The 27,345-nt window shown below is 40.7% G+C and overlaps 3 protein-coding genes and 1 long non-coding RNA gene across 11 annotated transcripts in view; 1 reads left to right on the top strand and 3 right to left on the bottom strand.

Annotated features, from left to right (window-relative positions):
* aldh18a1 (aldehyde dehydrogenase 18 family, member A1) overlaps positions 1 to 24,319 on the top strand; it is a 46,078-nt gene extending 21,759 nt beyond the window's left edge. For 6 of the 8 annotated variants that reach the window (XM_054766678.1, XM_054766677.1, XM_054766673.1 and 3 more), the window contains one exon: positions 23,862 to 24,319. In XM_054766678.1, the coding sequence (XP_054622653.1) occupies positions 23,862 to 23,881 (20 nt within the window). In that variant the 3' untranslated portion in view covers positions 23,882 to 24,319. Of the gene's footprint in view, positions 1 to 157; positions 1,026 to 1,380; positions 2,329 to 23,861 lie in introns of those variants that run through there. The other 2 variants (XM_054766675.1, XM_054766676.1) reach the window with 2 other exon arrangements.
* On the bottom strand, positions 5,589 to 7,351 carry crygmx (crystallin, gamma MX). Its single transcript, XM_054766681.1, has 3 exons — positions 7,227 to 7,351; positions 6,209 to 6,451; positions 5,589 to 6,096 (listed from the first exon to the last, which is right to left on the bottom strand). The coding sequence occupies exons 1-3, from the start codon at positions 7,233 to 7,235 to the stop codon at positions 5,821 to 5,823; spliced, it is 528 nt and encodes a 175-aa protein (XP_054622656.1). The 5' UTR covers positions 7,236 to 7,351; the 3' UTR covers positions 5,589 to 5,820.
* On the bottom strand, positions 7,519 to 9,595 carry crygmxl2 (crystallin, gamma MX, like 2). Its single transcript, XM_054766682.1, has 3 exons — positions 9,441 to 9,595; positions 8,315 to 8,557; positions 7,519 to 7,834 (listed from the first exon to the last, which is right to left on the bottom strand). The coding sequence occupies exons 1-3, from the start codon at positions 9,447 to 9,449 to the stop codon at positions 7,559 to 7,561; spliced, it is 528 nt and encodes a 175-aa protein (XP_054622657.1). The 5' UTR covers positions 9,450 to 9,595; the 3' UTR covers positions 7,519 to 7,558.
* On the bottom strand, positions 22,817 to 27,116 carry LOC129176551 (uncharacterized). The gene is made up of 3 exons (XR_008569472.1): positions 26,910 to 27,116; positions 24,213 to 24,309; positions 22,817 to 23,031 (listed from the first exon to the last, which is right to left on the bottom strand). It is a non-coding gene; the product is annotated as an uncharacterized LOC129176551 (long non-coding RNA).
* Between the last annotated feature and the right edge of the window lie 229 nt (positions 27,117 to 27,345).

Below are 27,345 nucleotides of genomic sequence, written 5' to 3'. Positions count from 1 at the left end.
GAAGCGGATATTATCATCACTCATTTCGTAACTTTTAATTCAGATGTACAATTTGCTACATTTTATGCTGGAAAATACACTGAAAACAAGTAACATCACACCAACAGTAAAATATGGTGGTGGTAGTGTGATGGTCTGGGGCTGTTTGCTGCTTCAGGACCTGGAAGACATGCTGTGATAAATGGAACCTTGAGTTCTGCTGTCTCCCAAAAAATCCTGAAGGAGAATGTCTGGCCATCTGTTTGTGACCTCAAGCTGAAACCAACTTGGGTTCTGCAGCAGGACAATGATCCAAAACACACCAGCAAGTCCACCTCTGAATGGATGAAGAAAAACAAAATGAAGACTTTGTAGTGTCCTAGTCAAAGTCCTGACCTGAATCCTATTGAGATGCTGTGACATGACCTTAAAAAGGTGCTTCATGCTGGAAAACCCTCCAATGTGGCTGAATTACAACAATTCTGCAAAGATGAGTGGGACAAAATTCCTCCCCAGCGCTGTAAGAGACTCATTGCAAGTTATCACAAACACTTGATTGCAGTTGTTGCTGCTAAGGGTGCCATCAACATTCTTAATTACCACTCTCTACATGTTATAGTTCTACATCACTAATTCATTTATCATAATGATTTCTTTTCTATATGCCGTAAAATGTATCCTCCTTATTTAGGCTTTCCTGTTGTGGAACCTGTTTAGAGTGGTATGATAAATCCATTAAGAAACATACACATTTAGTTCTCATGAATGCAATAAAGCAGCCAGAGATGTTATTTACTACTTTCATGGGGCGGGAGTTGTTGCAAGTTTTCTTCCTGCTCTCTAACGCCCAGAGCTTTTTGTGTCAGAGTAATTGACGAGTTGCCTCCTTGGAGCTGGAGGGCAGAAGAACAAGATGCCTTTTTTTTTTTTTAAATGAAGCCTCTCAGCTCCCATCAGTGAACATGTAACGACTGCTGTGGCTCCTTCAAAAATAATACTGTTGGATTTAAACAAGAATGTTAAAAAAGAATATTTGGATAATTTTCCATGCAGTCCTTTCATTCTTTTTTGGGGTGGATTTCGACATGTATGTTCATGTCTGTGCTGGCTCTGCTTTCACAAGGAACACAAATTAACGGGCGAAGGGTGGAAAAAAAGTGGCAGTGATCTAAAAAAGAGATGTCTGAAAAAGGGTCTTTTTAAGTAGTTGCCCATAGGGGAATATTCCATTGCTGCAAGTGGGGCAAGAAAGATGGAAGACAATACTACAGAGGTTTAATTATCCAGCCATCACAAATGAAAAGACGGAGAAGAAAAAGAACTGAGACTAATGATGGGAATATGTTCTTGGGTTCTCATTCTTTTTCTTTTCTCTTTTTTCCCCCGCCCTATCATCTAAAGAATTCATCCTCCAAAACGCACTACTTACCCTTCAATCACCAAAGTCCAAAGGGTTCGCAGATGAAGCAGGAGACAAAACTGGGATCTTCTCCATTTGAAACCATCTGAAAGACTGGAGGTAGAACAGACAGGATCAAGTGGAGCGCACTTCCTGTTGTGTGAAACATAATACAAAAAGTTGAGAAACCATTTCTCTCTTGTAGCAAGGCTTTGTGCTAATAAACTTTACATTGTTACCTTTGAAATGATGCCCCATTTGCAAGGAACGTGCATTTTGGCAAGAGCAGCAAAACAACAAGTCTTGGAGTCGTGGAATGCCGTCCCACAGCAGTGGACTGCAGATCATCTATACCGCCAAAAAATAACATGAATGGGTCCTCATTTAAATTGGGAATGAACAGCAAAGAAGCAGAGAAATCATCTTCCAGAGACATGTTTCCACAGCTCTTTTTTAGAGTTTACTTGTACTAATTTTGGTGGACATTTTGAAGGCGTGAACCCTTTCTGACCTGATGTTAAACACTAAAATGCATTTAAAAAGCTCACCGTGAATACAGTATTTTGAGGTGAATGAATTTCTGGGTTTTTCTCCTTATTTTGGTGGACATGTGAAGGCTTGGGCCATTATTGGGTCGAGTTTAGTTTTTTTTTAAATGCAAAAAGTCACAAAATTTGGAAATACCGTACATATATTTCATTGGATCGCATATTTGGTGTTCATTTCTAGTACTTTTGGTGGGTATTTGAAGGCATGGGCCATTACAAACCTGAAATTAAGTGGGGTTTTTTTTGTTTTGTGTCTGTTTTGGAAAAAAAAAAAAAAACGTCACAAAAATGGGAGATACATGTTTTTCATTGGGTATAGTACAGATATTTTGTGCTATTTTTTAATGGAAAAAAGAATAAAAATAAAGTCTTTTTTTACAATAAAAATAAATAATATGAAAAATAATAGAAACATAAAAAAATAAATAATACAAATACCTAAAAAATAAAATTTAGAGATACACGTTTGTTATCAAGCACATTTTGTGATAGGTTTAGTTTGAAAATCTCCTCAAAAAAACGGCATTTCCAGAATTTTTGTTTTATGTTTATTCCCACTAATTGTAGTGGTGGCATGGACCATTTCTGACCTGAGATTAAATTCCAAAAACGGGTTGTTTTTCTGATTAAAAACGTAAAAAATTCGGACATTTTGGAGGAAAAATTGAAAGATACATGTTTTTATCTGACATATTTTTAGATATTTGTCTTTCATTGGAAAAACCAAAAAACACTTTTGAAATGTTTGTTTTGTGTGTATTTCTAGTAGTTTTGGTGAATATTTGAAGGCACTGATCATTTCTGACTTGAGATTAATTTCTAAACTCTGAGGTTTTCTGATGAACAAATTCCACATTTGGAGATACTTGTTGTTTTTCATCTGGCATATTTTGTGTTGGTGTTTCTTTTCATCTGAAAACGTATGATTTAAAAGAAAAAAATCAAATCCTAAACTAATTTATGAGCTGTCATTTATTTGAAGGTATTATTAAAAGTGTTTTCATTTTTTTTGATTAACGCTGCGCTCACACAAAGCAATGCTCATCAAGCTTATTCTTTGTAGTATTGCTATTAAAGAGCAATAGAGACAATCTGAGGATGTACAAGTAGGGATCTTTAGGAGATCACATGGCGCAGAGTAAGCGCTCTGGGTTCATAAAAGATGCCCACGTTAGATCCACATCACAGGACCCGTGCCAGCTCAAAGAGCGCGAGTCAAAGTGGCCTGGTATTAGCCCCGAGTGGGAAGCTCTCTCAGAACACAAAAAACCCCAAAACAAAACCCAGTCCATATCCCTGCTCATGCATTTTGCATCAGCCCGAGATAGCGAATCCTTTCAGAAATAAATATCAATTATTGAAATTGTTAATTAGGCACTGTGTAATTGGCGAAGAGACACATGAATAAATAAGTTTGACTATTAATTATTGATTCAAGAGAGAGAGGGGGGAGAAAAAAATCCAGCCCAGTGGGGAGTGCATTTGAGAGTCTCTTAAGATCAACTGCAGCAAGAAATATGACTTTTGGCCTTGAGTAATGTCCAATTAAAGGATTTCCAGCGTTTGTTGTACAAGTCAAGTGCTTTGCCTTTTCATATGTGTGGACAACAATTCCCACAAGACTCAAGCAGAGAAGAGAGTCCACAAGTGAGCCACAAGTGGAGGTTAGACATAGTCCAAGAAAATTAGTAGGAATCAACACAAAATAGAAAGAATTCCTGATAGAAAAACTGATAGAAAAAAGACTTTTCTTTGTTTTTCAGATAAGATGAAAAATATCACAAAATACCATATGCCAGATGAAAAACATGTTTCTACAAATTTCTCTGTTTTTAAATAAAAAACTTGGTGTTTGGAGTGCCTTCAAAGATCACATGCCCACCAAAATTAGTATTGAAATAAAGACAAAACACAGGGATACCAATGCGTCTGTGTAGGCTCTCAGTCGTACAGGAGTTGTCCATCGAGGAAAAGGCTTCTTGAGACGTCATCTGTACTTCTGTGAAGAAGGTGTCGGACGTTTCGCTCCTCGGAATTGGTGTGCCAACACCCTCCTACTATTGGTTCCTTACACTAAGCCTGGGCGGAGTAGTGGTATAATCCTATCCTGCTGTTAACACCTCAGATAAAAGGGAAGTGTCGCTCCCTGAGTTGGGTATGAACGACTCTGATACTGGCTTGTTAGCATCTATTGTTCTGGCTCGGCCCTGGCTCCACCTCATTTGCAAGACTAAAAGCTGTGGGTTTTGGTCTCAGTAACCTGCTGAACACAGGGTCCAAATTAAACCTCAAACCACCATTCCGATTCAATGATGGGTTCTGTTGTTTGACAAAAATAGCTTCCTTTACTCCTCTTTCAAACCATCTGTTTTCTTTGGCCAAAATCTTTACCTCGCTGTCCTCAAAAGAGTGATTGGTTGCTTTAAGGTGTAGATGTACTGCTGATTGAGGACCACTAGAATTGTCCCTGCGGTGTTGATAAAGTCTTTTTTGGAGCATTTGCTTAGTTTCCCTAATGTAGTGCTCTTTGCATTCCTCATCTTTACAGTGGATGGAATAGACCACATTGCTTTGTTTCTGGTTTGGAGCCTTGTCTTTAGGATGCACTAATTTTTGTCTCAGGGTATTAACTGGTTTGAAATAGGTAGGAATTTTGTGTTGCCATAAGATCCTCTGGAGTTTTTCGGAGGTTTTTCGGAGCCCACCATTCCGCCCACTCTTACTGTATTTAAGGCCTAGGCTACCAGCACTTATTAGTTCGCTGACGAAGCTCTTCGGATGAGGAGCGAAACGTCCGACACCTTCTTCACAGAAGTACAGATGACGTCTCAAGAAGCCTTTTCCTCACATGGATACCAAATGAGTTTTTTTCTTTATATCAGAAAAACAACCAAAAAATACATTTTCTTTGTTTTTCAGATAAAATGAAAAATATCACAAAATATGCCAGATGAAAATCATGTTTCTACAATTCTATTTTTATTCGTCAGAAAACTTTCGAGTTTGGAGTGCCATTAAAGTTCACATGTCCACCAAAATTAGTAGAAATAAAGGCGAAAGTATTTTTTTTTCTTTATATCAGAATAACAACCAAAAAATGTATTTTCTTTGTTTTTCAGATAAAATGAAAAACTATCACAAAATATGCCAGATGAAAACATGGATCTCCAAATTTTTATTTTTATTTTTCATCAGAAAAGGAGTTTGGAGTGCCTTTAAAGTTTATATGGCCGCCAAAATTAGTAGAAATAAAGACAAAACAAAGGGATTGGAAATGATTATTTTTTCTTTATACCAGAAAAACAACCAACGTTGTTTTATCTGTTTTCAGATAAAACAAAAATAATGGGTCAAAAGAAAGTCCATTATTTGTTTTTTTAATTAACCTACTGTAGATAGGGAATTTTTCATAAATGTCCTTACATTTTCAGTGAATAATACATAGGACAACTCCCTCTTCCATTTTTGAAGATGTGCAATTTGTTGTTGATTATGGATAGGACATTCTACTGTATACTGATATTGCATCGTGCTATTGCAGGTGATTTTTCGACCCATATCGTTGTATCATGATAGTATCATTGGTATCGTTTGAAAAATATTGTGGGTGATATGGCATCATGAGTTTGTCACAAGTTTGAAAAAGAGTAATCAAAAGCAAGTTCACTTTTCTGAAGTTTTATTATTTGGTGTGATTCCAGTAGGGCCATTCTGCTTGGAGACGTCCTAGCAACTGGTTTGGGTTGTCACAATGCACATTACAACATTACAGATAACACAAAACTGGCATTACAACAAACAGTGTTGAGACTACAGTGAAACAACACAGGTTTTAGAAACAGAAGGGTGTAAACGCTCAATAGGGGTAAAAAAAAAAAAAGAAAAAAAAAGGAATCAGTTGACCTCAGTAACGCGCCTCAGGGAGCCGATGGTGGGACTGGCGCTCCCCCACTCGCTGTGCCTGCGGTACTCGCCGGGGCGCAGGAAATACTGGCGCCCCCTGTAGTTGGGGTGCTCGTGCAGAATCCAGTAGCCCTCCATGACGTTGACAGAGGAGATGTCACGGGTGTGGAAGCGCTCGTTCAGATCTGGGCAGTCTTCTATTAGCTCCAGATTCTGGCCACCGAAATCAGAGCGCTCAAAGATCTTCATCCTGTAGCTGCCGTTGTACTAAAAGACAGTATTTGTTTTTAGGTCACACCAAAAAAGTTACATGTACTGGAGGCTTTGGGGGCTAAACCATTCCAAGCTGACAGTTCCACAGACTGGCATTGAAACTCACAGGTGGCACCATACGGCAGGAGCGGATGCAGTCGTTGAAGCCGGCCCAGCGCTGGTAGTCGGGGTAGTCACCCTTGTGCAGCATGTACTGATAGCCACCGTAGTTGGGCTTCTCGTAGGCCACCCAGCAGCCACTCTCCACGCGTATCGAGTTGCAGCGGCTGAAGTAGTTCTGCATTTCTGGACAGTCACTGTTGCACTCAAAGTGACGGCCCTGGAAGTTGCGGTCTTCGTAGAAGATGATCTATGTGCGGGGGAAAAGGCTCATGATGCTATATAGATTTGGGGCTAGAGTCATGGTTAAGGCTAGAGCTAGAGTCAGGGCTATGGGTGGCATTTAGGCTACACTTAGAGCAAGGGCTAGAGTCAGTGTTGGGGCTCAGGCAAATTTTTGGGCTATGGGGTATGTTTGGGGCTAGAATTAGGGCTAGGATTAGGACTTGGGCTAGGGCAAGAGTCGGGAGGGCTAGAGTCACGGCAAGACTTTAGGGTAGGGTTAAAATAAGGGATACTGTTAGGCTAAGGATTGGGTTAGGGTTAAGTTCAAGGCTTGGACTTGGGTTAGAGCTAGGGTTAAGGGCTAATGTTAGGGCTATATTTCGGCCTAGGGTCAGGGCAAGAGTTAGGGGTAGGGTTAAAGTTAGAGATAGTGTGAGCAGCGCTGAGGATAGGTCGAGGGTTAGGGTGAGGACTGGCCTAACGAGCTAACCCTAACTTGTGACGAGTCCTGTGCATTGAGTAAACAAAACGTTAGATAATTAAAGTACACCTATGTTTTGATATGAAGTTCCCATGTCCAATGATAACATCTTTTTTGGGTGCTACAAACACAACACCAACAACAATACCTTGACAGTTTTAGTGTCTCTGTATGCAATAAGTCGTAAATACATAAATACATGTGTTTTTCAAACAAACCAGACTTTAAAGCAGACATGGATCAATAAGCCCCTGGCTTACCTCAATAAAAACAGTATCAAGGTTCTGTTACTAGAAAAATGTCTATTTTGCACACTTACCTTGCTCATTGTCACTGTGTTTAGCTGAGCTCAGAACCAATGCCGGGTCCTATCAGGCCTCTTTATAGACCTCGCTGGCTTTATAGAGCGGAGCCAAACAAAGATTTGTCGTGTCAGCGGACTGTCCAACGACGACCATGAGGCTGCTTTGTCTCTGCTAAACGCTGCGTGAAATACCGTACCGCTGCATTTTCCACAATAAGACCTGCAACATGTGCCTGAAAAGCTCGTTGATGATGTTGCAAGAGCAGCTATTTTTTGGGGGCGGATAAAATAACCCAAACAAGTCACATTGTTGTTTAAACATGGAGGCTTTAATGTTATATTTCAGTTTAATTGAGGGTCCTCATCCTGCGGAGCGAGCCCACCATAGGGTCGTGGCAGCCCCAGTCGCCGCAGGCCCTGTACTCGCCCGGCCGCAGGAAGTACTGGCGCCCCCTATAGTTGGGATGCTCGTAGAAGATCCAGTAACCCTCCATGATGTTGCAGGAGTAGATGTCGCGGGAGCGGAAGCGGTCATAGAGGTTGGGGCAGTCGTCCATGAACTCCATAGCCTGTCCCGCCATGTCAGGCCGATTGTAGATCCTCATCTTGTAGGATCCTCGGTACTAGGAAGGGAAGATGATCATTATGCTTTTGTGCTAAACCCCTGCGAGCCCTTTTTGTCAACTCTTTGCCCTGAGATGATCTTCCGCTTTGAATTCAAGGGAGCGCTTGGTTTCTTTAAGCAGCAACAGATGAGCAACAACTCTTTCGGGGCATGACAGAAGTTTAGGTTTTTTTTAACTGTTATTATTACACCCCCATCTTGAAAAGTGCCAGAAGCCCTCAGCGTGTGATTAGCAGAATTAGAATGAAGGCACTGAGTCTTATGGGGCTGTATGATATTCCTTTTAAAGGCTGACTGCTTCTCCTTGTGGGCCTCACAGCAAAGCCTTTCATGCTATGACCTGCCAAAAGGATCTCTAAATGGAATCAAAAGGGGCCGTGATTGACATCCATTTTGAAAAAGCCGCATTTGATGTGCAAGGTGAGCTGAGTGCGCGCAGGGGGACTAGCGGTCCAAGCTGTCTGTTTGATTGACTTACGGGGGGGAACATCTGGCAGGAGCGGATGCAGTTGTTGAAGCCCATCCAGGTGCGGTAGTCGGGGTACTCTCCGGGGCTGAGGATGTACTGGTAGCCCATGTAGTTGGCCTTCTCATATGCCACCCAGTGACCGCCGCTCACCCGGATGGAGTTGCAGCAGCTGAAGTGCCTGAAGGTGTCCATGCAGTCACTGCTGCACTCCCAGTGGCGGCCCTGGAAGTTGCGGCCTTCGTAGAAGATAATCTTGAAGTAGAGAGGGAGGTGTCGCTTAAGGACTGCTGCGGTTCATTGAATGAGCTGTAGGGGGCACTGCTCTGCTTTGAATAAGCTGTCACAATCTAAGAGTATCTTAACAGGAGCTGTAACAATAGATGTGGGTTGGAACATGGGCGGGATATAACATGCGTTTTCATCCCTTATATGAAAAAATACATGCAGGATGATGAGTGTGAAATTTAAGACACCTGTCTCGGCATTCTCGGCAATGTTATGGCAAGCTGATAGTGCCAACCAAACATTCCGTATCTGTGCAGTTCATACAGAACAGCGACATGGAAAAGGAGGACAAATCAGGTTTTGACCGGCATCAAACAGGCAAAAACAGTCTCATACACGACATGGTGTCAGTAATGTCCCGAAACACAATGGTAGTGTTGGAAAGGCATTTTGCTTGTTAAGCGAACAAATGCGACAACAGCACCGCGGTTAGCCATTGTTGGTCACATTCCAAAATGCAGTTAACATGCTAATAGCAGACCAAAACGATTCATGTAACGATGCCGTGAAGATGATTGAAAAGGTGTTGTTATTGCTTCGAAAACTATTTGAAAGTACAAATAACCATCATAGACGACATAATGTGTGGAATGCGACTAGAAAAGGTACAGGTGTAGTAAATACTTGAGACGTGTTTTTGGCACAAATGTGCTGTACTGTGGTCTGCCATGGTTGTTTTCTGTGTTTACATCAACAACCGTTATGTTTGAAAAACATTCACTTTGACACTTGTTCAAATCCAAAACTGATGTTAACACGTAAACAAAAGACCAGGTTTCCAGTCAAATCTAACCAGTAAATGGCCCCTAAGCACCACTAGTATTCCAAAACCAAGTGTGTGAGTTCATACCTTCCCCATGGTCTGATCGATGTCAGCGCATCATAGCTGCACACACACTTTACAGCTCCTTTTATACCCTCCCACTTACCTCTGGCCCCTTTTTGTCCCACAATGCTACCTTATCTCCTCTCTGCTAGAGTTTACCTATAGAACGAAGCGTGTAAATGTGTGTGCCGCTTGTGCTATTTTGTGTTGACCTTGTCGGGCAAAAAAAAAAAAAAAGGGACAAAGGGACTTTTAGGTGCCTCCTAACAGCAAAGCGTTAAACCGAGTGTACGGGGGGCCGACGACATGATTTTCACATTTATATTTCTGGAAAATGTTTACTTAGTGTGTCATTAAAATGAGGGGTACAATAGCTTGTTGTGAAAGGTACTATTTTTGAATCATTGACAGTTTGTCGTCATTTTTTTTAAACATTTGGTCATGATTTTGAGCTGTGTGAGAAATTTCAAGTCATTCCTTATACTTTTAGGGTTTATTTACAGTGCCAGTATGCGGTGTATTTCTCAGGACAGTAATAGCACAAGCAGCACAGTAAGGGTGTAGTACAATTGGATTCAGCAGTAGTCACAGTTTTAGGGTTAAGTGTCGTTTCTACTACGGTCAGCTTTGTGTTGTTGATATAATCTACAGTGATGTGTTGTTTCTGTTTGCTTCCATCGCCTGCAGAGGTGCTGCGAAGCCAGACACGACTGTTTTATACAAGTACACACACACTGCTGGTCCATGAATAAAAGCAAAGGTTGGGGGCATCTTTGTACAAAAGTGATAGATGTTTGGACTTGGAGTCTTTTGCCTTGTAAGCGTAGCCGTGAGCTGCTGATGCCGCCATGTATTGTGTGCCCCCAAAGCCCCACCCTCACCCTCCCCATAGCTTGATGCCAGAAAGGTCATCTTTTAGCCTTTCATGGGGATAAAGAGCGAGCGCCCCCTCTCTCTGTGTGCTCCCTTTTTGTTGTTGTTGTTTTGCCAAACTACAATAGCCCATTCTGTTGCAAAGTGCTAAGGGAACAGCTCTGATAAGCGTTTGCACCTTTTGATCGAAGCGACACTCTTTTCCTGTGACATAAGTAGATCATTTGATGTGCCTTTATTATAATGTGCAGGGTGATTGAGGCAGATTACCATATGCAGGATGGTTTTTGTTTTGTGGGGTAAATATTCACTGTAGTACGGTGGTTCTTGCTCCCTCTAAAAGGGGCATTCACACACACCCGCAGACACACACATTCACACCAACAGACAATTTAGAGCAGCCATCACCAAATGGCGGACCTCGGTCCGGATACGAACCCAGTGATGGCCCTTTACGGACCCGTGACCAATTCAAGTGAATGGAAAATACAATAATAGCATATAATCATGCTCGCGGGCGTAATTACTTAAGCTATTACGGTTACGTGACAGCAAACGCGGTGACATAACTCAAAATGAGCTAAAAAATGGTTTGTTTACTTGTCGAGAAGTGAATGAAAGAACCTTGCTCAAAAGTAAGAAAAGTTGATAGAGAAAACCAACCCATGCATTTTCTATGCCGCTTATCCTCACTAGGGTCGCGGGGGTATGCTGGAGCCTATCCCTGCTGACTTTGGGCAACAGGCGGGGTACACCCTGGACTGGTGGCCAGCCAATGGCAGGGCACATATAGACAAACAACCATTCACACTCACATTCATACCTATGGACAATTTAGAGTCTCCAATTAACCTAACATGCATGTTTTTGGAATGTGGGAGGAAACCGGAGTACCTGGAGAAAACCCACACACACACGGGGAGAACATGCAAACTCCACACAAGGTCTTCCAGATCTCCAGACTGTGACTGTGTGGCCAACATGCTAACCACTAGACCACCGTGCGGCCTTGTTTTGAAACAAAAAGAAAAAAATGTAACAATAAGAACAAAACAACAAGAGCTCTTTGGTTTTCCCTATTGCTATCCGGATCCACTTCCTGCCGTCTTTCGTGTTGTACTGTGATTATCATTGAATGTAGATACATGTAAATACATGGGTTTCTAAATCCAGTGATGTGTGTATGTATAGTAATATGGTATCCTAAATTAGCTTCACGTGAGGCAATGTAATTTTTCTACATTTCTACAATGATCTTTTGTAAGATGAGCCAGAAAAGAATTTAGAGTCTCCCATTAACCTAACATGCATGTTTTTTTATGTATGAGGAAGCCGGAGTAACCAGAGAAAGCATGGGGAGAATATACAGTACAAACTCCACAAAGAGATGTTCCAACAGAGATTCGAACCTGGATCTCAGGGAGGCCCAATCATATTTTAGCATAGTAAAATTGTATTTGAATTCAACTCCGGCAAATCTTTGGTTGACGAATTTGTATTTGTACAATTATTTTATACACATTCAGTGGTTCTCACATGGCTACAATCTATCTGCAGTGTTTGGTTGTCGGGGGGTGGGGCTATAAGACAGCATTGTCTAATTTGTCATGTGATTTTTATCACCAGTGGTACTCATACCACAGTTTAATAATAAGTGCTCAAACTATGAGAAACAAATAATGGGTTCTTTCATCTTGAAGGCTTCATTCCGACACAAGTTCGATGTGTGCAAAAATGCCACCGTCATCATCATCCACCACAGAAATCCCTGAGGAACGCTGGCTAACCCGAGCTCATTAGTCAGGACTTCTGGCTCTCATCCCGTACCTTCTCCAATGTTCATCTTTAGTTGCGCTTCCCTCCGCCCCTCCCTGAAGGGAATGTAACATCACACACAACACGTTGCCAAGCTTCTTTCCTCGGAGGAGAAGAAAAGAGGCTACCCGCTGCGTAGCGTTCCACTCTTCATCTCAGAATGATGGAAGAAAGGAAAAAGGAGAAAGGAACATGGTGGTGGTGATGATGGTGGTGTTTTGTGTGTGTGTGTGTGTGTGTGTGTGTGTGTGTGTGTGTGTGTGTGTGTGTGTGTGTGGGGTGGCTCCATTGTGTCCGAGGATCTCGCTGTGCGAATGTGTGTAATCGCATGGGAGATGATGACACTACTAGCCTGAAGAAGGACTGTCAGTTGGGGACATGGCTGATTGATGCGCACCCCACCGAGAGAAGAGAAACTTAGACAGACAGATAGCAATGGCAGCGTGAGCTAACTTTCAACTGTTTCATCTGTGTGGCTTCTTAAGGAAAAAGCACATTTCTGTCGCTAATTAGAATCTACAATTCCTCTATCTTTCCATACATACTGTATACTATTCATTTCAATACCAGTTCAATTGCATGCAGCGTATGCACCTCAACTTAGAAGTGTTCCAGCTGACACTGGACACTAACAATTGAAGTGCTCACATCTTGGTTGTCGGAAAATTGTCCCACGGCCCAGTTTCCCACAGGAGGGGATCATGCTGTGCTTCACAATGTCACAGTACATGTTGGAATGCATGTTTCCACTCAACCAAACGCAGCTCCCCAGTGCAGGCAGCGCTCATGCAGCCCCTCATGCAGCTATAGATGTCGGTATTGGATTCCAACATCCAAAGCCTGGAGGGAATGACATTATGATGGTGCTCTTCAGCCACTGGACCAAGACAAAACTATTAGAGATCACAAAGAAAGAGGTAAAGGACAATGTGCACCTTGGACAGACCACTCGTCAAGCACAGGGATTCGTTACGGAAATGTTCTTGTGTTTCCATTGACAAGTGTTGTGAAGACTTCTAAACAAGTGAGCCACAAGTCAGAAGTCAGGAAATCGGGCAGAGCTATAGACACATTGCTGCCTGTCAACTGATCCATGGAAAATAACATACCTGAAGGAGATTCCACAAAATTGCCATATTCCACCATTTGTCTGCATATGCCTTTCACACAGAACCCAGCCAAAAATGCCATGACTCCACTGCTATCGTGATTTTACACAGCGACATTGCGTCCCTGAATCATTGCAGCATTCTTCTGATGGTACCTCAGAAGGTAGTCCACATGTTCCTTTTCCAGGATGTTTAAAAGGAACGGTGATCCAGGAAAAAGCGCAGGGATCAGTTACACAGCTTTTCTTGCGTTTCCATTGTCAAAAGCTGTGAAGGCTTCTAAAAAAAGTGAACCGCACTATACCAAAAGCAAGTCAGAAGTTGGGTAGATATATAGGCACACTGCTGCCCGTCAACTGGTTCATGGAGAATCGTGACTTATACAGGAAAGAGATCCCACAAAATTGGCAGCATTTGATCCAGCATTTGTCTGCCTATGCTTTTCAAACAGAACCCAGCCGACACTGCGATGTCTCCACAACTACCACGTATTTGCAGAGCGACATCGCGTCCCTGAATCATTACAGCATTCCGCTGATACTACCTCAGAAGATGAATGGAATGATGACCCGGAAAAAAAACGCAGGAATTCATTACACAACTTTTCTTGCTTTTCCATTGTCAAAAGTTGTGAAGGCTTCCAAAAAAGTGGACCACACTGTACCGAAAGCAAGTCAGAAGTCGAGTAGTACTATAGACACACTGCTGCCCGTCAGTTGGTCCATGGAGAATTGTGACTTATACAGCATTATACACAAATGCTGGCAAAATTTCCAGCATTTGTCTGTCTATGCCTTTCACACAGAACCCAGCCAAAAATGCGATACCTCCGCTACTACTATGTTTTTGCACAACGACATTGTATCCTTGAATCATTGCAGCATTCTTCTGATACTACCACGTCCTTGTCCAGGACGTTTATACGGAATAGTGACCTGGAAAAAAGGCAAATAAATCGCACAGCATAAAAGGGGCTGATGTGACAACGGGAATGCAAAAATGAACCGATAAGTGAAGTCAGCTGGGAAAAGCTCCAACTCACCCATAACCCTAATGAGGATAGGGTGCCTAGAAAATGAATGGAAGGAATCGTTTGTGTTGAGAAATGATGTAAGAACTGTGCCATTGTGGCGCTACCATAATGTCACACTAGTTAAGCAGACTCCAGACCCTCAACTATGAGTCGCAGGGTGATTCTGAAAGAGAATTGACGTTAGCTGCATGAAAGTCTACTACTACGTAGAACTACTACACTACCAAAGCCTCTTGGTGCCAATGTGGTCAACATACACAAATGACAATCCCTACTCATCTCTTGTACGGGCCATTTGGAGTATCCAATACCATAGCAAGCAAAGGGAGAGGATGCATACTTCCAAATCCAGCATTTAACCCGTGGGCTTCTTGCTGGGAGGCAACATTCACATACAATTCACACATAAATAACATTCCAGATGACTTTTTTTAGTCTAAAACAACCCATTCTGTGACCCTGGCATATAGAACAAGTCTCACCCCCAAAATGTTGTCGTGCAAGATAGGAGGGCAGCCTCACCACCACCACCACCACACCGCTGTCGTGTAAACAATAAGCTGTCACTCCAAGAACCGGATTAATCTGGCGCGGAAAAGTGCGGGAAAAAAATACTCGCCAAGTAAGCCTCCGAGTCAAAATGAGGACCTCTTTTTTTTTTTAACGGAGAGATCATCCTCTGCCTTCTTTGTCAGGAAAAATCTCCAGGCGTTGCGCTTCTCTTGTCCCTGCCAGCGTCGGCGCTCTATCGGGACTGCCAGACGCGGGGCGCCACTGTGAGGCCGTGCCAGGCCCCGGATTTGCCGCAATGTGTCTGATGTGCTCCATCTTTTTTTTAATTAAAAGAGGAAATGGTGTTGGAAGCAGAAGGAAGGCGCTTGGACCGAGCGAATGGATGCAGCTGTCAATTATGCTAACTCGTTTGCTCTTCGTCTCAGATTTGGTGCAAAACTCCTTGGAGTTTAGTTTGGAAGTTTGCTGTAAATCTCCTACTATGTACACACAATTAGCAGTGTAATTAAAACTCCTCTTAGAAATGAAATCAGCGTGAAAATGTATGACAATGCAAACATCTCAGCAGTGTTTACATTCATTATTGAGCGCTCTATGCCACTCTTTTTATATAACGTGATTGAAGCAAACCATTATCCATCCATCCATTTTCTATGGCGCTTCTCCTCTTTAGGGTCGCGGGGGTATGCTGGAGCCTATCCCAGCTGACTTCGGGCGACAAGCGGGGCACACCCTGGACTGGTCGCCAGCCAATCGCAGGGTGCAAACCATTATACATTATATTAATTATTTAAAAAACACAATATTTTGGGTTATTTTTAATTATTTTGAATAGTATTCCCCCCCACTGACATTACCAAAAATGGTTCTGTGCCTGATAAAAGGTTATGTTGCTGTTTTTTGTCATGTATTATCATACTTTGTATGTGTTATAGTGCTTCTCTTTGCTTTTGTGTCAACAAGTCAAGCGTGTCAACGATTTCTTGGAATGAGGAAAAGCAAATATTTTCATGCACCAGTGATATAGCTCATATATAATAGACAGATCTAAACAAAACTTACTATACATTACACATTTGCATCTATATATTGTAAATGGCCTGGAAGACCTGGGTTTGAGTCTCTGTTGGGCATTTCTGTGTGGCGTTTGCATGTTCTCCCCGTGTGTGCGTGGGTTTTCTCCAGGTACTCCGGTTTTCTCCCACATTCCAAAAATATGCAATTTAGCTCTAAATTGTCCATAGGTATGATTGTGTGAATGATTGTTTGTCTATATGTGCCCTGCCATTGGCTGTCTGGTGTACCCCGCCTCTCGCCCAAAGTCAGCTGGGATAGGCTCCGGCATACCTGCGACCCTAGTGAGGATAGGCGGCATAGAAAATGGATGGATGGATATAATATTGTAATGGAATCGAAATAGAAACATTAAAAAGGGTCATCAACGAGATTGATTTACAAACTACTGGTCAGTTTCCTTATTACCACAATTTTCCCAAATTAGCGAAAATTATCAAAAAGCTATTCAACAACAGGTTGGACAAATTTATTAATAAGCATGAATTACTCGTGAACAGCCAATACGGATACAGAGCTAACATTTCAAACCTCCATGGCACTGATAGAAATTACCGAGGAAATTACCAACGCTATAGACCACAGAAAGTGTGCAGATGCAGTATTTATGAATTTGACAAAAGCGTCTGTAGGCTCTCAGTCGTACAGGAGTTGTCCATCGAGGAAAAGGCTTCTTGAGACGTCATCTGTACTTCTGTGTAGAAGGTGTCGGACGTTTCGCTCCTCATCCGAAGAGCTTCGTCAGCAAACTAATAAGTGCTGGTAGCTTAGGCCTTAAATACAGTAAGAGTGGGCGGAATTGGTGTGCCAACACCCTCCTCCTATTGGTTCGTTACACTAAGCCTGGGCGGAGCAGTGGTATAATCCTATCCTGTTATTCACACCTACGATAAAAGGGAAGTGTCGCTCCCTGAATTCAGGACAGCGAGGTAAAGATTTTGGCCAAAGAAAACAGATGGTTTGAAAGAGGAGTAAAGGAAGCTATTTTTGTCAAACAACAGAACCCATCATTGAACCGGAATGGTGGTTTGAGGTTTAATTTGGACCCTGTGTTCAGCAGGTTACTGAGACCAAAACCCACAGCTCTTAGTCTTGCAAATGAGGTGAAGGCAGGGCCGAGCCAGAACAATAGATGCTAACAAGCCAGTATCAGAGTCGTTCATACCCAATTCAGGGAGCGACACTTCCCTTTTATCGTAGGTGTGAATAACAGGATAGGATTATACCACTGCTCCGCCCAGGCTTAGTGTAACGAACCAATAGGAGGAGGGTGTTGGCACACCAATTCCGCCCACTCTTACTGTATTTAAGGCCTAAGCTACCAGCACTTATTAGTTTGCTGACGAAGCTCTTCGGATGAGGAGCGAAACGTCCGACACCTTCTACACAGAAGTACAGATGACGTCTCAAGAAGCCTTTTCCTCAATTTGACAAAAGCTTTCGACACAATTGATAGTAACATCCTAATTACAAAATTAGAAAGGTATGGAATCAGAGGGTTAGCTTTGAATTGGGTCAAAAGCTACCTAGCAAACAGGAAGCAATATGTGAAGCTAGGAGAGTACACATCTGCAAGTTTAAATATTATGTGCGGAGTACCCCAGGGGTCAATACCGGGACCAAAACAGTTCAACTTATATATTAATGACACCTCTAGTGACGAAAGACTTAATGCTAGTATCATTTGCAGACGACACTACTGCTTTTTGTTCTGCGGAAAGCACAGAAGAGCTAAAAAAGTCACAGAGTAAATGACTATCTTAAAAAGATGGTTTGATAAAAATAGATTATCCATACAGTAACATACAGTAAGTAAAACTAAAATAATGCTATTTGGTTATAGCAGAAAGGATACGCACGCGCAAATACAAACTGACGGTGTGGACTTTGAAAGGGTGAATGAATATACATTTCTGGGGATCATAATAGATGAAAATATGAGATGGACATCTCACATTAAAAATATACAACATACGGTGGTGAGAAATACGTCAATATTGAATAAAGCTAAATCTGTCCTTGACCAAAAATCACTCCATACTCTCTACTGCTCTCTGGTATTACCATATCTAACTTTCTGTGTCAAATCACAAACCCTAAAATTAGCTGATCTAATAAATTTTCAAATAACTAAAATTATGCATAAAGCAAACAATAACCTGCTACCCAAAAATGTCATTCAACTTGTAGGAGAAATATGATCTCAGGGAAAAACTAAACTTAAAACACGTATACGCGCGAGCAACGCTAAAAACTTACAGCATTTCAGTATGTGAAATGAAATTATACAACGGATCGGGTAAGGAACTCAATTTATGTATAATAATATATATAATAATTATATATTTTAATATTCCTCAATGGACTGCCTTACTAGAGGAGTTAAGAGTCTATTTCAAACACCGACAAATGATTATAAATACTAGTATTAACTGTTAAATAATTACTAAAAAATATTGGATGGTAAAAATACATTATTAGATATTGTTTGTATAGTTTCTAATTTTTTACAATTATTTTCAATGTTATTCTTCGCTAATTCATTGTTAACACCCATTTGCGTTACCACAAATGGTTCCCTCCCTGGTGAACAAAACAAATAATAGTTTGTGTTTCTTACATTATCATACTTTAATACATATTCATATATATTCATATCTCTTTTTCATATCTCTTTGAAAGTTGAGTTTGTCGAAGTTCAGCGTCGTTTGAGTAACACGCTATCTGCTCCACCGTGACCCGAAGTCATTGAAAGGCGGGACAGGTGCGCCTCTCAGTAGACACACCAGGGGGAGCGCTCGCTTCTAGTCTAGTTCTCTCGCATTTCGGCGGTGTGTTCTATGCCCCCAAGCTTGAAAGGTTTAAAGAGCAACTTTCCACCCTGTAAACCAGGTGCCTTTCAAACAAGTCACGCTGTTTACTGACACATGACAAAAAAAGAAAATAAAAAAGTTCAAGACTTCCCTCCTCTCTCATCTGTCTGCTTACAATAGTGTGAGCTCACCTCCGAGCCTGGCCCCTCGGTCCTCCAGAGCTCCCCGGAACAAACAAAGTCGGGGGCCTCCCTCCCCACTTGCCTTTCAGGGCTCGGCACATCTCTAATCACATGTGACGCCCTTGTTCGCATCTTCAAATTTGTCATCAAAGCAAATGTGTTCTGACAAGAGCGAGTGACAAGTGCACCAGAGGAGAGGCGGCAAATCAGCGCTTTTTCGCACTGCATATCAATTATTGATCATGTTACACCACCACCCCCACTTCTGCCCCGGCAAGTAGACACCTTGTGATAACGAAATACATCAATTTAAAAAATAAATAATAAAGTGGGCGCCATTGTTGCAAAGCTTTGTCCCACTTTGATTGACTGCCTGCACATTTTTGCAGCTTGGCAGCTGGGCGACATGAAAGCGGGCCTCCTCTTATTGCCAGAGGCCACTTGCAATTTATTTAGAGGAGCTGTGTGCTGCCGTCCCAGCAGGTACCAACACCGTCTTAATGACACACGCCTCTGTACTAAATAGGAATTACCAAGAAAATATATTATATAAGCAGAAGATAACGAACCAGCTTAACCATTTGGTGCTGAAAGGCCGTGACCTTTGCATCTGAAAATATAAGCTCTTAGAGCTTAACTCAAGGAACACGTGCACAATCCAATACAAAAATTGAGTTATTCTACACAAAGATAAATAAGTAAATAGGCCATAACATGAGGAACACTTCAATAATCTAACCAGAACCAATGCAAAACATCCATTGAAAAAGTACCAGTTCTTGACCATGAGAACAAAATCCAGTTTTGATTGATTAGGAAGACTTCTAATTAGAGCCAATAAAAAAAGATCAATACAAAATTGAACAACTCTTCATAATGTCACAAAATATGCAATCACTGGTCATAAAATGAGGAGCACAATCTAACAAGATTATCTAACAGTGACAATAATGCTCCAACCCATATGGAAAAGATATGGACAGTATACATCTTGTGTGTGTATCTCTTTTGTTTGAAACTTGTAATCAGACAGGGAAACAGGTTACAGGAGCCTTAGTAAATTGAAAATGTATGATTCGGATACTTATAAATGATTATCTTGTATCAAAAAAAAGAGTAAATCATATAAGCCTTATATGATGCACAACATGGGAAACGTAAACTGAAGCTGTAAGTGTTTTCTATTTCTTTTCCATATAGGGTCAGCAAAAAAAAGTAACTCTTCCTGAAAGAAGTAAATATGCCATCACTGACCATAACATGAGAAACACTTCTACAGACTTACAAGATCAATACAAAAGCTCAGTCAAAAATTGAGCGATTCCTGACAAACATAAATGATGCTAAGTTTTGATTGATAATATCAATTAGAATTAATTTAACAATATGGTTATTATTGGAGGCTGTCCTAGTAGTGAGAGCTGTTTGTAATATTTTGTCTCTAGCATGTAGTAAAATAGGCAAACTACAACCAAAATAAATAACATATTGTTAAATGAATACCACCCCAATAGGACCATACAGTATATATATACAGTCAATATTATATTTTATATTTATTTCACCCCTCTTTGCAGTGTTCTTTCAAGAATAAAGGCAAAGTGTGAATTGTGCACTCCGTCGCAGCACAGCAGGCGCCTTTGAGAGGCTGCATATAAAATAAAAGCGGTGCATTAAGTTAGTTCAAGTGATCACATTAGGAGGCGTTCTAATGGGAGTGTGCAGCAGTTGAGATGGCCTGTTTGAAACCAAGAGCTTCTGACTGTGGAAGCAGCTGTTCGCTCGCTCAAAGGGGAAGAAGAAAAAAAAAACAGAACAATTGAATTAATTCAAGGTCATAAATGATGTTTTTACTGTATTTCAACTTTTTACCCTGGACATGAACAATATTACTTTTCTTTGTTTTGACCTTTTATTTCTTTTAAATTGTAGAAACGTGAAAAATATGTTGTAAGTAAATTCATATTTTTGTATTATTTGCTTGATTTGAAATGTGAGTTTATTTTACTCCTGAACATTTAAAGTGGAGCTCTCTTTATTATTATTATCCATTCATCCATCTATTTTCTATGCCGCTTATCCTCACTAGGGTCGTAGGCATGCTGGAGCCTATCCAGCTGACTTCGGGTGAGAGGCGGGGTACACCCTGGACTGGTCGCCAGCCATTGTTATTATTATATTTAGATTGAAATAATAGATTTTAAAAAATTATATAGAATAATATATTATTATTGCAATAAATATGTTTATTTAATGTACTTACATGTAGCTGTAAACATGTGTTTATTCTTTATTAACATTATTATTGTGATTTATTATCATTATTAAAACACTTTATTTATTAGCAACTTTCAAAACACTCATAAACTTTAAAAACAGTGTTTTTTAAATAAAAGAAAATAAAATAAATATCTAGTAGCAGAGGGAGAAAAAATTAAATAATAACCACAATTAATAATATACAGTATAATAATAATAATAATCAAATAAACAGTCAGTAAACCGTTAAGAAAATAGGCCTGTTGAATTTGTGGCTTCTTTGTTTTGTACTTTTTTCTTTAGATGTCCTTATTTGGAAATAGTTCACTCCAAGCTAAAAATCATAAATGTTTTGTCTTTGTTTATTCTGCTCGCTTCCTTTTAAGAGGAGCCGATCAAATCATTCCATCCACTAGAGGGCACTAGAAGCCAAAGCAACGGCTTCCACAGACACTTTTTTTATTGCTTTATACAGCAGCCAGCTTTGGATGCGCATTTGTTTGCTTGCATCTAAACATTTGTAACACGTAAGAGCTGTGTGTGTGTGTGTGTGTGTGTGCTATCGTTTTAGCGAGGGAGCACTTAAAAAACAAACAAAAAAACACTCGCAGACTGACGTGACCCGGGTCCCTCGACACGCTGCTACTTTCAAACCAAAACATAAAGTGCACAAATTGTGGCTTTGGAACGTCTTCAAGCCGCTGTGTGTGTGTGTGTGTGTGTGTGTGTGTGTTTTTGGACGGGGCCGTAGAGACGACGGTTGTTGGTTAAAAAAAAAATGAAAAAAAAGATAGCGGTGGTCTGTGGCTGCATTTAAACTACACTTTTAATCTGTTAAACCTTATCTTAAGCGTTATATTTGCCGTGTTTCTATTGTTCGTTTCTTACCATTATGATTTGAAACTGTGAAGCACTTAACCCTGTGTGAAGAAAATTGTCATAATGCCTTTTTAATGCAGTTTTTTTTACAGATCTGATTTTCTTCTTAAAAAGGTCACCTTTATTTATTTATAGTATGAGCAGTTTGTGTCCCTGACACGCTGCAACAACGACGTAGAAGCGTGTGGTAGATATGTTACCTGCAACAAATTTCTTAATGTTTATGACACTGAAAAAAGTGGCTTTGGGTATAAAAACAAGAGGTGCAAAAAGTTACTTTAGCCCCTTTAATTTTTGTTTACAGCAGCTTATGAGGTGTAGATCGGGAAGTTTTTGTGCTAGCAATAAAAAAGGTGTGCTTTTTTTTTAACGACACTCGTAGACGAGTGACATGAAAGCCACTAACTCAATGCAATCAAGCCAGCTGAGGTTGGAAACCTTGGAGCTAGCAATGAGTAAGATGCGACGAGTACTACTTTTTCAAATGTCTGTGTTTTGCGAGGAGTGTCTGCAATGTAAATAAAGACGTCTGCCAGGAGGTGTGGCCAAAAGTAGCGGGATTGTGATGCTAGCTTAATTTTGCAAGCAGAAATTTCTGTCGGTAAAGCTTCGTGAAAAACATCGACTGATCGACTGAAGTCTTAAAAATTCTGATCTTTGTAAAATAGCCGACATTTATCAGATTTAGGTGCACATGTTGAAACACTTTGGAGGAAAGGATTGTGCTGCAAGTTTCCTAAGCAAAAATAACAAAAATCAAACACTGGTTGGATGATCTGCTGTATGTGAGGAATGTTGTTAAAAGTTGTTGTTATGCTCTCAAATTCCGATGTGATGGTTCAGACTGAGGTTGGAATGCACAGTACCTGACATTTATTGGATCTACCTGCACATTGCCATGGTATGGTGTGGTGATGACCCCAAGATGCAGAGATGCCGGTCTTTAATTATGCTGGTTGCAGAGCAGAAAAAGGGACTCTATTCCGAGGATACAGCACAAACCCACACAGGGGGCACGAGACGTTGACAAACATGCAGTGCTCCAGCAAAGAATGACGCCACTGGCTGAAATAAATAAAGGGGAAATGAAATTAGTGGCAAGTGCCCGTAATCAGGAAAGTAAAGCCTACAGAAAACAGAACAGAACAACACAGGAAGTGTGACAAAATAAAGACATGAAACGCGGAACTAAGATATAAACCAAAATATAAGCCAGCACAAGTACAACTCCAATAAATTGTCGAAATCTATCGTATGCTTCGGACTACAAAATATTTGACGTGTCCCAGGGATAACATTCCATGTGGTTCCACGAAAAAAGTCAGCGATTTTTACTGAAGCATCAACGTAGCCTCAAACTTCTAGAGCAAGAATAACTAGCCTCCTCTGTTGTCAATTAACATAACTAATAATAACTCTGACATCAAGCTCTTCTAATTCCCATTTGTTGGTTCAACGGGAGATCGAAGTAGGAAATACTGAAAATGTATCGGATTTCATGTGAGGCTATTTTTTGTTTAGCACAGTGTCCATGCCTTCAGATGCTAGCCTTCACATTGTAAGTACAACTCCCATCAACTGTCGTAAGCTATCGACAGTGTCAGTCTGTATCGTTTTTCTAACCACGTGTTGAAACAATTCAGGAAAAGATCACATTTCCTGTGGTTCCACGAAAAAGTCACTAGTGTTTTTTCACTGTTGCATCAATGTAGCCTCACTCTTCTATAGCAAGAATGACTTGTCAATTTTTGGGATTTGACGCCACACGTCTTCCATTTAATGCATTCCTCTAAAAGTGCCAAGAAGCACTGACGCATTACTTCTGGGAAGGATTGCAAAGGTAACGCTCGATGGAATCAAGCATGTAATTAACATCCCTGTTTTACGTCTTCAAGGTGCGCTGGCGATGATGTGAGCGAGGCCTCCAAGGATTAGCTCCACTTCTTCCCCCACTGGAAGCCCGGCAGCGGCAGTAGCGTCTCCACTCGTGGGAGCAGAATTAAAAAACCATGACACACCAAAGGGAGAAATCTAATTCCCATCATCAAGACCCACATTCTTTTGCTCTTTTTTTTTTAATGCTTTTAAACTTTTTGGATTCCTCCTCCCTGCCCGCGACGCTGTTTTGTGTTTTGTAGTTTGTTTTTCGCAGCCTCCTCTGGCTGTCGCCGCCGAGCGCTACAGCCACTTTCAAAAGCTCGCCTGTCACGCTCAGCCTTTGAGGCCGCTTTGAAATTTTAACGTACATGTTGTCAGACGTGATTGACAGGTCCGTCCCAGAGCAATGCCGGGCTCTGCAGGCAGGCAGGCTGTCTTCTTGGTGGAGAAGAGATGCAACAAAGGCTAGAGGAAGCCAGAGAAGAGAAAACACACATAAATAAGCAAAGCTAAACTGCTGTTTTATCGCTTTTTCTACATAAATGAGATTCATGTTAAGGTCGCTATGTTTGGAACCTCAACGGGACACCAAAGGCAGCTCGGCAGAACAGCTGCTGGACGTACTTATCGGTTAAAATCCCTCAAAATGACATGGCATTTATGTTTAAAGGTGAACAGGAATGCTCAGTTTTCCTGTCGTCACGCTGCCAAAATGCCAAATAATAAATCCATTGTTATGGCTCTCAGTGTATGTATTTGCTTTATTTGGTTTCTAGGACACGGAAGCATATTTGGTAACTTCAACTTGAATGGCAATGATAATAATATACAATAATGTGTTAAAATTAAATCAGAATTAAATCATTTGAAATAATGATGAAAGGGAATTATATTGTATTTTATGTCTGTATTATAAATATAACAATTCAATATTTTTAAAAGTTATTAAAATAAAACATACAAATAAATATTATATTATTAAATGTTGACTAATTTGCACCAACGGGAGCAACAAGCAAGCAAGCAAAGCCTCACTTTGAGGCAGATATGCTTGCCAACAACAGCAAACAACAACTATTCTGTGTAACACACTTTCTTAAAGAAAAAAAGAAAAAAATGTTTTTCGCCCATCATCTGCAATCCTCATGTGAGACATGAACACACGTCTTTCTCTTTTCTGTGCTTTCTAAAGTTATAAAAACATATAAAAAGAGGTAGCTAAGAATGCACGTAATGGAACGCACCTATTCCGCCTATAAAGCCTTGTGAAAAAAACGCCAAAAACGTTCCATTTACATAATGTGACCTGCATATCAACCAAGCTAAAGCGACATTGTTATTATTATTAATATTATTATTAACATTGTTACGCCGAAGAACTACGTTACTGGCGTAGTGACATCTCGCCGCACCACACCAGTTAGCTACTAGCCGGCTAGCGGCTAGCTTCACCACACACTCGCCCACAATGCATCACAATGCGTCACAATGCCACTACGAAAAAGGTAACGCCACATATTGGAGCTGCCACCACAGCTGCTGTATTTTTGTTTTTGAAACAAAATGAATACAGACCCACCGTTCACCAGTATGAGCCTGGACTTGTTTTCAAAGAGGTTGTGTACCCAACAAATGTGCACATTAGCACTCAATAAGGTCAGCAAAACTTATCTTTATGCATTCCCACATAGGTGCAGAATTTGGGACCAAATATGAGGTGAAAGAAAAAGGGTAAAAATACAGTAGTGGTCTATCTGTACAGCGTGGGACATAGTTAGAAGGTGCATTCACGGACCTTAAAACAAAGTGAGACAAAACGCCGCTCGCATTAAAAATAGAAAAACTGCATGTTTTTTTTTTATTAAAATAATTACCCTTCCAAAATTGATATCCCTTTACCTAAAATTTGATGCAGCTATCATAGTTGCGTATCAAAACGTTTACCACAAAGAGATCTACATTCTTATTTATTAAGTGTGATTAATTGTGTGTTAACTATGTACAAGATGTGATTAATCATGATTAAATATTTTAATCAATTGACAGCTCTCATACATATACAGTAAAACTATAAAACCTTGTTGGAGGTTTTTGGAGGTGTTTTAATAGTGGGTTTTGCCTCTTTTTATCTGTTCTGTCTATCTTTACAATGCACAGAAAAGAGAAAGACGTGTATTTATGTCTCAAGGATTGTGGATGATTGGCAAAATTCCCCCCAAAATTGCAGTTTTCCTTTAAAACTGACCTTTAACCTACCTGCGCTGAGGACTCCAAAAAATAACCATCTAGGCGCCAAAAGTTGTAAAACAAAAATTGAGGCCGATGTTACGAGTCTCATCACTTGTCCCGTTTTACTGTGTTGTTGTGATGGGACTTGAACAACGCTCCAAGACAGTGTAACACGTGTATACACTGAGCATGCTGTGACTACAGAAGTAGGACGAAAAGGCCCTTACATGGATGTCAACATGATGCGCAACGCTGACAAATGCTAGCCAAAAGATGCTCAAGTATGCTATCTGGTTTGTTACCAGTGTACATACATATATACAAATGTATACTATTTATGGCCACATAGGACTGTTACCATAAACAAAACCGATTTAGTTAATATTTTAGTTGCAGTGAGCAACATAGCAAACAAGGAAGCACTCCAGCTAGCTAGACATGCAGAAGATAGCTAGCTCAAGATGGCTTAAATAGCAAGGCAGCAAACTAACCAGCAACATGGTAAACTACTCTTAGCAAGCTAGCAAGCAAAGTAGCAAACTAGGATACAATCTCTCTCAATAAGAAGATATAGATCAGAGGTGTCCAAAGTGCAGCCCGGGGGCCATTTGCATAAAAGTAAAAAGTAAAGTTAACAAACTAACCAGTGGTGTAGTCAACATAGTAAAATAGGAAGGCAAACTAGCTACTGAGATAGATACCGGTAAATGAATAATAAGGTTGCAAAGTGACCAGCGGCGCAGGAGCAAAGCTAGCTAGCAATGTAGCCTACTATCTACCTGGCTAGACATGGGATTGTATCACTATTTAAAAATGTTTCAAAATATGTTTCCTACTTTTTTTCCTGCATTTTTCTTTATTCCTGAGCCTGAATCCTCAGGATGGACAAAATCCAATCCACAGCAGGAGGTGAGTTCCTGAGAAGGTGCTGATCCAATTTAGCCTTGGCGGAGGTCATTGTCGGATTGTCTTTGTTTAAGAGGCGCTTCCATGGCTCGGAGAGGAAGGAAGAAGTGCTGCACTGATGAAAGGATGACTTCCACTGTGTGACTGAAAGGTTAGTCCTTTGCTGCGAGAAAAGACAACATGTCTGCACTTTGATAACCGCTTGACATTTGACAGACTTTTTTTTTGTTGAAAGACCACTCACATCTTTTTTTCCCGTAAAATAACTGCCTTCAGGAAGTAGGAGCAGTTTTGCACATTTGTTTTACTCCAGCTATCAGATACAACAATGCAGTGCTGCTTTTGCTGACCTATGTAGTAGTTTGC

The sequence above is a fragment of the Dunckerocampus dactyliophorus genome, chromosome 2, assembly GCF_027744805.1.
Source record: "Dunckerocampus dactyliophorus isolate RoL2022-P2 chromosome 2, RoL_Ddac_1.1, whole genome shotgun sequence".
In the NCBI taxonomy this organism is placed as follows: domain Eukaryota; kingdom Metazoa; phylum Chordata; class Actinopteri; order Syngnathiformes; family Syngnathidae; genus Dunckerocampus; species Dunckerocampus dactyliophorus.
This window is presented reverse-complemented; position numbering and strand designations above follow the sequence as displayed.

Excerpts from the sequence above, each read along its gene's own strand:
- crygmx (XM_054766681.1), bottom strand. Across the intron at positions 6,097-6,208 it reads CCTGCCGTATGGTGCCACCT|TACAACGGCAGCTACAGGAT; the intron begins GTGAGTTTCAAT and ends ACTGTCTTTTAG.
- crygmxl2 (XM_054766682.1), bottom strand. Across the intron at positions 7,835-8,314 it reads CCTGCCAGATGTTCCCCCCC|TACCGAGGATCCTACAAGAT; the intron begins GTAAGTCAATCA and ends TTCCCTTCCTAG.